At 38.7% G+C, this 11,385-nt stretch overlaps 1 protein-coding gene across 1 annotated transcript in view; it reads right to left on the bottom strand.

Annotated features, from left to right (window-relative positions):
• The window catches only part of PKHD1L1 (PKHD1 like 1), a 148,927-nt gene extending 148,411 nt beyond the window's left edge, over positions 1-516 (bottom strand). The window contains exon 1 of the mRNA XM_040626062.1: positions 227-516. Coding sequence (XP_040481996.1) covers positions 227-299 — 73 coding nt within the window. The 5' untranslated portion in view covers positions 300-516. The remainder of the gene's footprint in view (positions 1-226) is intronic.
• Between the last annotated feature and the right edge of the window lie 10,869 nt (positions 517-11,385).

Below are 11,385 nucleotides of genomic sequence, written 5' to 3'. Positions count from 1 at the left end.
GTGTGTGTGTGTGTGTGTGTGTGTGTGTGTGTGTGTGTGTGTATCTGTCTCTCTGTTAGGTCTGACTTGCAGGTCCCGGGTCCCAGGTCCCCAGGATCACCACGCAGCCGCACCCGCAGCCTGGGCGCAGGGCTGGTGCCAGGCAGTCCCGCCTCTCCCGCGGCCCTGGGAGCAGGGGTTGCGTCCGCACGGACTTCTTGCCTCCCTGGCGCCCCGGATGAATTACCTGTGCGGGGGTCCGCGGCGCACAGGAGCAGCCCCCAGAGGCCCCAGGTTCCCAAGAGCCACAGGTGTCCCATCGCCGCGTCAGTCGCGCAGCGTGTGCGCGCGCCGCTCGCTCGCAGCCGCCGCCAGCGCCGGGCAGGGCTCCGGACCGCGACTCGCTCGCGCGCCTGACTCTTCCCACGCGCGCAAGCGAACTCCGCCACCCGAGGCCCGCCCCGCCCCGGGCTGTCCCGCTGCACCTCTGGGATTTGCACGTGGATACACTCCTAGCCCTGGAGAACCGAACCGGCCTCGACCGGTCTGTGGTCATCAGACCTCCACACTCAAACCTGGGTGCTGACGTCTCCAGGCTGTCCACATAAGTGTAATGACTCCACTCCTTTTGGTAAGAGGGATCAATGGGCAAGTTTTGCGTGAATCCCGTCCCCTCCCTTTTTAAAAATTCTAGGCCTACATACTTTCATTTGTCTGCATGCTTTGGCTATTAACTATCCCCCGGTAGACCTACAAGTCCATCCAATATACAAGCCCCACACGTTTTCCCCCTTCATATTCATATAAATTAGTGCTGTTCCTTTAATTGACAACCATACTTATATGTATTGATTTCTCTGTCCCAAACACCACACCCAGTGCTGTAGAGACTTCAGCTCGCAATAATCCCCATAATTACTACTAATTATGATTACTGTTATTATCCCCGTTGTTCCAAGCTGTGGCTCGAGGCACTTGGAAGATTTGAGTAACTTACCCACAGCCGTATAACTAAGTGCAGAGTGAGGACTCAAGCAGTCACTCCAGAGCCAGTGCTCTTATCCCCTCCATTGTCCCCAATTTAGCACTCTTCTAGTGAGGGTTTGCAATGCTTAGGACATCCTTACACTAAAAATTATTCGTTGTCTATTTGAAATTCACATTTAACTCAGCATCCTGTATTTACCAAATCTGACTACTCTTGTTGAGAGGGAAGAGAAAAGAAATAGAAGAGAGACAGAACTCTAAAATAATAAAATTAGGTCATTGCTCTTCAAGAGTTGATATCTATCTCATTGGGGGTTAATTTTTGTTGTTGTTAGATTTGGTTAATTACATTCATCTCATAATTTTCTGTAAATTGACTGCCCATGTCACCACTGTACTGAAAATAGTGCCTGCAAGGTACCATTGACCTTCTTACTCTTGGAACTCTTTGTAGCATGTGACACTGTGAACATCTTTCTTGAAATTCCATTCCTCTGAAGAGTCTTGGGTTTCTTCCTACCTCTCCAATCACTTCTATCTCATATTTTTCACTTACACCTTCTTCCTGAAAATTAGTATTCCTGCATGCTTTACTCACCCTTCCCTCCTCTATCTGGGAGTAGGTCAATTAGCAGAAAATCAGCTAGTTGAATGCCAATTTCCTGATTAACTATTTGCCAAATTTACTAAATTTAAAGACTGTAATGTTGTATTGCAATAATTAGCAACTTTACCAAGAATTATTTAGCAGCATTAACAAAAATAGTCACTTCAATGTATTAGTTGTGAAATGTGTAGAAGTATGTATTTCGGTATCAAAAAACAAAGTAAAAGTTAGTGTGGGGATAAAAATTGGAATTGTTTGGCTAATTTTCATTTCTTTCTGATGCTTTCAAATTGGGATTAAATTAAGTTGACCTAAATGAAATTTTGGATGATTTCATTAAAAAATAAGTGCAATTTAATTCAAAATTCTGATTTTTTTTTCAGATGCTTTTGAATTTATAAGTTAGGACAGAGTATGAAGAATAGGTGAGATAATACTAAAATATTTTAAATGTTTTAGAATTAAAAAGGTAGGAAATGTCATTCAAAAGTATTATGAAATAAATTAGAAGTAGGTGAGAAACTTTGTCCCGTGTCATAACTGGAGTGGTTTCAAATCAAGAACCATTGAAATAGGCAGAGTTTGCTGTCGAAGGAATCAATGTTATTTATAACAAAGAGGAAAACTGTTCTGTATTTTGGATATATTAATAAGTGATTAGGAACCTTTCTATGTTGATTACTGTTTTGCCGAACCTTTAATATTTTTTAAGATTCTTTTACCAAATCCTCAGTGTATATCAACCAGAAAGTGTCACACAATATTTAGTATATAATGTGGTTACTCCCACTGTGTCCTATTTCATCTTTCTACTTCATTCATACTAACCATATGGTCCCTTCCAGATTATACTTCCTTTATAACTAGTCTTCTTATAACCAGTTAACTATATGTGTAACTTATATGTATTGCATATAATATGCATATATAACAAGTTAACTCTACATATAAGTATGAATAAATGTATATATGTATGAAACAAGCATATATATAAAATATACATATATCCCTATATAATTCACAATCCAATTGTGATAGTCAATATTAAAAATGTGTGTATAATTTTTCTATATATTTCTCCAACTGGTTCAAGCTGTTAATTATGTTAAATTGCACTCATTTACTTTGGCAAATTTGGCAAATTGGTCATTCAGCAAATTGATCATTTGGCTAATTAGCTTTAGGAAAGTTGATATTTCAGCAAAAAGTCTGCTTTCCTGTCATATAATGCCTAAATTTCTTAAAAAGCCAAGCACTATAATTTGCATACATAGATTTTTACTCAACTCTTGAATGAATGGGCATCTTTAACATTTCTCCCTTTAAAAGTGCTTATTTATATGATAAGTCAATATCTAGTAAAAGATCCCACCAGTGGTACTTTTTATCTTAAATTATTAACATAAGTGGATGGGATAATGTAACAATAAATAATTATAAATAGATAGAAATTTGTATAGCCAAAAAGTCAACTTGGAACCAGAAAAAGTGATTATGTAGTTTACATAACTAGTGATTTAAATTGTGTTCATCTTTAGAATATTTAAACCTTTATAATACAGATTCATCATGGACCATGGACATGGAAAGGCAACTCTTGATCATTAAACTCCATGCTTTTGTAAGTTAAAAAAATTCCAGCTCTAACAAAACCCTGCTATTAGGGCCAACATCATGGGCATATGACATGTGTGGTCTCACAGACCCCATGCTTTGTTCAACACTCTGCGGAAATCCTCAGTAATTTTTGAATGAGGGAATCCCCGTTTTCATTTTGCCTGGTCCTGCCTGCCTTGGTAATGAAAAAAGAGACAGATGATAAATTTGTTCCTCCTTCAATTTAAAGCAATTAGAAGGTGCCTGGGTGCCTCAGTCGGTTCAGCATCTGCCTTTGCCTCAGGTCGTGATCCTGGGGTCCTGGAATCAAGTCCCGTGTCAGGCTCCTTGCTCAGTGGGGAGTTTGCCTCTGCCCACACCCCCTGGTGCATGCATGCTCTCTTTCTCTCTCTCAAATAAAAAAATAAAATCTTAAAAAAAGAATCAATTTATTTAAAAAGACAAATGAATAAAAGCAAATTAGAAAGTGATAAAGAGTAAGAACTCTTGCAGAGCTAGAAGGCATAAAGGGTTCACTTGTTAATTCACTTAACTTGGAAAATGAGCTGTGCATGGGGGCCTAATTTCGAATCTAGACCTAATTGTGAGAGATGATGAACAAATGGAGATACGTACAAGAATATGTTTGTTCTCTTCTATGCCTTCAACAAGCAGTCAGTATGGTAAGCAGTAGGGATAGGGCAGTAGTTTTTTTTTAATTCTTTGTCCTCACAGAACTTCATTCATAGTGGAGAAAGTCAAAAAACAAGATAAGGGAGGGAAATATATAGTCCATTATAAAGTGATACGTGCCGAGAGAGACGAATAAGCAAGGAAGAATATCACATGTGTGTGTGGGGAGGGGAGTGGAATTGAATGTGATGCAGTTTTAAATAGGAGGACCAGGAAGTTGTCACAGAGAAGGTGAATTTTGAGTAAAGATCTAAAGGTCTATAGGGAATTACTTAGCCACGTGGACTTCTGGAAGAAGAGCATTCCAAGCATTTTAGGACAGACGCCATTGCCGTGACGAGGGAGTGTGTTTGATGTGTAAGGAGCAGGGAAGCCAGAATGGTATAAGATATGAAGTCAGAGAAGTAATGGGAGGATCATGCAGGATCATGTAATTGACTCTGAGTGAGATGGGAATCCACTGTAGAACATTGAGCGGAAATATGACATGATCTAATTTATGTTTTCAGAATAACAACCAAATGCTATTCTGCTGCACTAGGGCAAGAGCAGATGCAGAGAGATCAATTCAGAGATAAAGGCAAATAATCCAGGCAAGAATAATGGCATCTTGGACCAGGATGGTAACAGTGTTGGTAGTGCAAAGAAGTCAGGCTGTGTGTATATTTGAGAACTGAGTTGATATGATTTGCTGACAAAGAGTATGTAGGGTAAGAAGAAAAAGGAGGGGGTAAACATAGCTACAAGAGTTTGGTCCTCAACATCTAGAAATACAGAGGCCATTAACTGCTGGTGAAGAATGTGGGAAGAGTAGATTTGGAAGAGTGCTTCAAGAGCGCAGTCTTTGTAAGGGATTAAATTGGGGACAAGAATGGACACAAGACTGGTTAGGATGCTATTGTGGTAGTCTTGACTAGAGATGATGGGGATGGAATTAGAAAGGAAGTACTGGAATTGTTGAGAAATGGACAGATGCCTGGATGTAGGTTAGAGATAGTATTACTATTTACTTCTGTCCTTATATTTTGGAATGCTTCGGTGGGGCAAGGGAAAGCTAGGACATCTTAGGTTTGGGATGTTAATGCCTAGGAGGATGGTGCATCATTTACTATGATGTGCAAAGCCTGGAGGAGGTACAGTTAGAGACAGGTGATCCAAACACCTGATTTGTCCAACTTGAGTTTGAGGTGCTGATTAGTAGAAGGGTTGCTTACAGGCTAAGAGCAAGAGCTTTGGAGGCAGACTTCCAGGGCTGCATGTTTCACTCTGCCACTCAGTAGCGGGGAAACCTTGGACCAACTACTTAACATCTTTGTGCCTCAGGTTTCTTTTTTACATAAAATGAGAATAGAACGTTACCTGATAGTGTTGTTTTTGCGAAGTAAATAACTTAGTAAATGTAAAATGCTTATAATAGTGCCTAGCATATAGTAAGCACTCAACAAACAGTAACTATTATTAGACACCAAGTGTAAATGTCAAGTTAAGTAAACAACTAAAATGTGGAATTATTCAGCAGCATATAGATGAAATTTGAAGCCATAAGAGTGGCTGAGATCTCAGGAGGCCCGATGTTTATGAACTTAGATGGGGAAAAAAAATTATAGCTTCATTTTGCATCCCCTTCAATTAATAACGTAGACAACAAACCACAGGCGTGTTGTTGGTATCCATGATATCAATGGAAATCATAGATATTTTCATATAATATTATAATTGTTGGAGATATCTTGAAACATCATTTATGCTCATCACTAGTTAAAGGAATTATTAGACCCATAACAACATAAACATACTCTTCCTGTCTTAGATGCTAATGCATTAGTTGTGTACTACTCAATGTGATGAGACACAAAGGCTACAGTGTGGTCATTTTTTCATATACTATTTTTTGGAGCAGTTTTAGGCTCACAAAGTAGAGCAGAAGGTACAAAGACTTCCCGTATACCCTCTGCCATCACATATGCAGAGACTTCCCCATCACCATCATCCCCCACCAGAGGGGTACATTTGTTATAACTGATGTACCTACATTGACACATTATCACCCAAGTCCATAATTTAGGGTTCACTCTTGATGTTGTACATTCTGTGGGTTTGGACACTGTTAAAGTTTCATAAGACTAGTTTCACTGTCATGGGATGCCTGGGTGGCTCAGTCAGTTAAGCATCTGACTTCAGCTCAGATCATGATCTCAAGGTCCTGGGATGGAGCCCTGTGTCAGGCCACTCAGCAGGGAGTCTGCTTGTCCTCTCCCCCCCTCCCTCTCCCTCTTCCCCTACCCCTGCTCATGCTTTCTCTGTCTCTCTCTCAAATAAATAAATAAAATTGTAAAAAAAAAAATACACATACACAATGTACACATACAATGGACTATTAGTCGTCAAAAAGAATGGAATCTTGCCATTTGCAATGATGTGGATGGAACTAGAGGGCATATGCCAAGTGAAATTGGTCAGTCAGAGAAAGACAAATACCATATGATTTCACTCATATGTGGAATTTGAAACAAAACAGATGAACATAGGGGAAGGGAAGGAAAAATAAAATAAGATAAAAACAGAGAGGGAGGTAAACCATAAGAGACTCTTAACTCTAGGAGACAGACAGAGGGCTGCTGGAGAGGAGGTAGGTGGGGGGATGGGGTAATTGGATGATGGGCATTAAGGAGGGCAACTTGATGTAATGAGCACTGGATGTTATATGCAACTGATGAATCACTAAATTCTACCCCTGAAACTTATAATATACTATATGTTAACTAAATTGAATTTAAATTTTAAAAAAATTTCTAAAAGACTAGTTTTGCTGTCCTAAAAATCCTCTGTGCTCCTCCTATTCATCCCTCTTTCCCCTCAATCTCTGGCAACCCTGATCTTTTTACTGTCTCCATAGTTTTGCCTTTTCCAGAATACCACATATCTGGAATCATACAGTGTGTAGCTTTTCTGGATTGGTTTCTTTCACTTAGTAATATGCCTTTAAGTTTCACTTAGTAGTATGCCTTTAAGTTTTAATGAGCTAAATAGCTCATTCTTTCTAGCGCTGAATCATATTCCGTTGTCTGGATGAACCACAGGTAATTATCCATCAACCTACTGAAGGACGTCTTGGTTGCTTCTAAGTTTTGGCAATTGTGAGTAGAGTTCCTATAAATATCCATGTGCATTTTTTATGTGGATATACTTCTCAGCTCATTTGGGTAAATACCAAGGAGTGTAATTGCTGGATTGCATGGTTTAGAGTATGTTTAGTTTTGTAAGAAACCATCAAACTATCTTCCAAAGTAGCTGTACCATTTTGCATTCCCACCAGGAATGAATGAGGAGGGTTCCTCTTGCTCCACATCTCCCCCAGCATTTAACGTGTTCTGGATTTTGGTCATTGTGATAGGTGTATAATGGTATCTCATCTATTTGCATATCCCTGATAATATAATGATGCGGAGCAACCTTTCATATGCTTATTTGCCATCTGTATGTCTCCTTTGGTGGGGTCTTGGGCCCATGTTTTAATTGGGTTGTTTGTTTTTTTATTGTTGAGTTTAAGAAATTCCTTGTATATTTTGCATAGCAGTCCTTAATCAGATATGCCTTTTGCAAATATTTTTTCCCAGTCTGTAGCTTGTCTTTTCAATTTCTTGACAGTGTCTTTTGCAGAGCAGAAATTTTAAATTTGAACGAAGTCATATTTATCAATTAGTTCTTTCACAGATCGTGCCAGACAGTGTTTTCATTTGTAAAAATTCTTACAAATAGCACTTTCTTCATGCAAGAAAATCTCAAGATGAAAAGCTAGGATACTTCCCAAATGGTATTCCCATTTAACAAAATTATTTTTTCTAACGTTCTTTAAAATGGGAGAGACTGTAATTCAGCTGTATTTACTGAAAATGTTCAAGTTGGTCTTTGAACTGGAACAGAGGAAAATTGTTGGAGCAGGTGATGGAGAGGGTCTGACCACCGGTTGACTGACTCACGAGCTAGACAGGCAATCGGAGGCTCCTCACTCCCTCCCCTGACCTTGGAATGCACCCTCCGCCACCATTTCTGCGTCCTTGAAACAGTGGGAACAGTGGGAACAGGGATGAAGCCTTGAAAGAGTGAGGTGTTGTTGAGACCAACTGGACTGTATACATCACTGAACCCGGTTAAGATCTCTGTATAAACTTTTAAGATTCTGGCGGGTGGTACAGAAATCTACGTGTTCTGCTGCTGCCCAAGACAATCCTCATATGTAAGTTCCCTCGCTTATTGAAACTTCCACTACTAATCTGGAGTGGCCTGCCTCTTCCTTCTATCTCTCCTTGACCTCCATGTAGAGAGGCTAATTTCAGATTTTACCTGGAAACTCCTAAGTTTGCAAATGAACAGAAATCTTGGGGAGGTTCTCATGTCAAATGTTTTCATTCAGCGTAGAATTATAAAAAATATCTTAAATTTTTGAAACAAGCAATGGAGGAATTGACAGCCTCACTGCTCCCCTGGAGTATGTGGCTGGAAGAATTCTTGTTCTGTGAGTCACTTTTAGAACTGACCAAGGCTATGGACAGGTTCAAAGATGTGAGTTGTTTTATTGTTCTGTATTTTTATACAGATTACTTCTCCAAGCACCCCTCCCATGATTTCAGTAATACTTGGTAATATATCCAGTATTCTTGCCTCAATGGAAAAGGAAGCATCTCATGATGTCATCACTTTGTTTTTTTCACACAGACATACACTAGGAATTAAGACTATTCTTACAATCCTGAGAGAGACTTTGCCAACAAGTATAAGAGTTACCAACATTATCCTCTGATAATTACTCTGAATAATTGAATTTAAAAATTTGTCAAGAAAAAGGATCAGAATATGAAGTACATCTTTATCAAATAGTTCACTGACTTTCCCAGAGAACAAGACTTAAATGCTTGTCTGAATTAAGGACAGTTGGCTCTAGTTTCTCTAAAAGAAAAGAAACTCCATGTTCAGAACACTTTGGAAAAAAATGATTTATCTATGATTTGGCCCACCTGGCAGTTATTTTTAACCATATGAGCGAGATAAAGCTTTCATTTCAAGTCCATTGTGGTTTCTGCTTTAAAAAAAATTATAAGGTCTCTAGGATTAGCAACCAGTTAGGAATGCTGGACTTTGAAATGTTGGAGAAGGTGCTTCATCCTCAGATGACTGTCGATTCCTTCAAAAAGAGAAATCCATGGACAATTGGAAACTATTGAGGATTCTTTCAGAAGTTACTTTTATCTTGATAGTATTAAAGCTGAACCACAGATCCACAATCCTTTTCTTTCTGATATAAACTCCATTGAAGGTATTGTCCTAGACCATGATCTTTGATCTTAGGACCCAATCTTATTATAGTTGAAATCTAACTCAAAAAGCCTTTGAGAATCCTGGTGTTCTTTGAGACAAGCTTTCCTGACCTTGCAAAGTGAGCTAAAGAAACTTTAATTCCATTTGCAAAAAAATATGTACCTTAGCTCATCAATATTTTTAGTACTTATAAGCATTAAAACAAAAATTTAAAATTGATGGAATGTCCAACATAGCATATATATATGTGTGTGTGTATGTGTGTGTGTGTGTATATATATATATATATAATGTGTATGTTTATGTATAATATATATTATTGTGTATATATAATATATATATGTTGTCTGGTTGAACACCATCTCATGTTTAATGTTGTTTTACAAGTTAAGAAATAAATAGCTTTTAAATTGATATTTTAAAAGTAAGATATGATTTTAAGTCTGCCCATATTTAAAATGCATTGCCCTGTTCTTGTGTTAATAAAGATAAATATCATGCATTTATTTTGAAATATATTTATAATTATATTTTAATATAGTTTCCTGTGTAACTCTAAGAATTTTTTTTGTGCACTTAAATATATTATTAGAAAGACTTGATAGGCTTCACTTGAGTGCCAAAATAACACAAAACAGTCAAGAATCCCTGAGACAGAGAAGAACTTAGGTCACATGATTGGGGTTTGAGAAGTCCAAGGTCTAGAAGAAGAGAAGTTAGCAGACACAGAGACAGCAGCTGTGAGTTAAGAAGAAGCAGGATAGTTTCGCAACATGAAAATCAAGAGAAGAATGTGTCTGAGGAAGGGGAGTGGTCATTTGTTATCCATGCTGCCGAGAGGTTATTAACATAACGCTTTCTCTTGACCACGACTTGAATATCTTCAGTGGAATGGCGATTTCCATAACCCCAAACTGAGTGAGTGAGTGAGTGAGTGAGTGGGAGAGGAGAAGTGGAAACAGTACCTGTGGACAATTTAGTTAAGAAGCTTTCCTTGCTTTGAATGGGAGCAAAGAAATGGGGCTGTTCCTTGAGGGAGCTCTGTGACCAAGACATGGTTTTTTATAAAAGATGCAAGTTATTGCTGTTAGGGCTGATGCAATACAGGGGGAAACTTCTTCTTCTTTTTTTTTTTAAAGATTTTATTTATTTATTTGACAGAGATAGAGACAGCCAGCGAGAGAGGGAACACAGGCAGGGGGAGTGGGAGAGGAAGAAGCAGGCTCATAGCAGAAGAGCCTGATGTGGGGCTCAATCCCATAATGCCGGGATCACGAAGGCAGACGCTTAACCGCTGTGCCACCCAGGCGCCCCCAGGGGGAAACTTCTGATGGAAAAGTCTAGAGACGAATAACCTCAGGAGAGAAATTATTGAGAAAGAGAGAGTGCTGGAATTCAGAGCACAAGTGAAGGAAAGCCTGGAAGTCCGGGTCCAGATTCAGGAAGGCTGGTAGCTTTGATGATGTGATGATGCTGGATTCTGGTCTGATTGCTGCTCTTCCTTGGTAAAGCATGAAGCAGCTATTAGCGTGGAAGAGGAGTGTGAAACAGGCATTTTGGGGTGTGGGAAGTGTATACTAGGAAAGTGTAGTAGAGTTCTGGGGCAGTGAAAAGTACTCATTTGAGATTTGTGACCATTATTTCCTTTAAAATTTTTATTTTGAAAAATTTCAATCCTGTTTGTGATAAATATACCCTTCCCTTAGATTCTGTCATTCTCTCTCTCCATATTAAGTATATACGTTTGTTGTTGTCATTGAATCATTTGAAAGTTAGTTACCACATAATACTTCATCCCTAAACATATCAACAGGAACAAAGTCATTCTTCATGAATACAAATGTAACACTCAGCAAATTTAAAACAGTGATACTATAGCCAATATTTAAAATTTCTGAGTGTCCTAATAATATTCTTCATAATTTTATTTATCAAGACTGACATATTCCTTTAAAGATAAATCTCTTTGTTCTCTTTTTAACATAAAACAGTTCTTGACCTTCATTTCTTTCCTTTTTCTCCCTTTTCAATTTTTTTTATCTTTCATTCTTTCACGACATTAACATTTTAAAAAAGATTTTTATTTATTTATTTGTCAGAGAGAAAGAGAGAGAGCACAAGCAGGGGGAGCGGCAGGCAGAGGGTGAAGCAGGCCCCCCACTGAGCAGGGCGCCCGTTGTGGGACTGGATCCTAGGACCCTGGGATC

The sequence above is a fragment of the Ursus maritimus genome, unplaced genomic scaffold (genome assembly GCF_017311325.1).
Source record: "Ursus maritimus isolate PB19 unplaced genomic scaffold, ASM1731132v1 scaffold_9, whole genome shotgun sequence".
Lineage (NCBI taxonomy): Eukaryota > Metazoa > Chordata > Mammalia > Carnivora > Ursidae > Ursus > Ursus maritimus.
The sequence above is the reverse complement of the archived record's forward strand: the minus strand, read 5'-3'. Positions and strand labels throughout refer to the sequence as shown.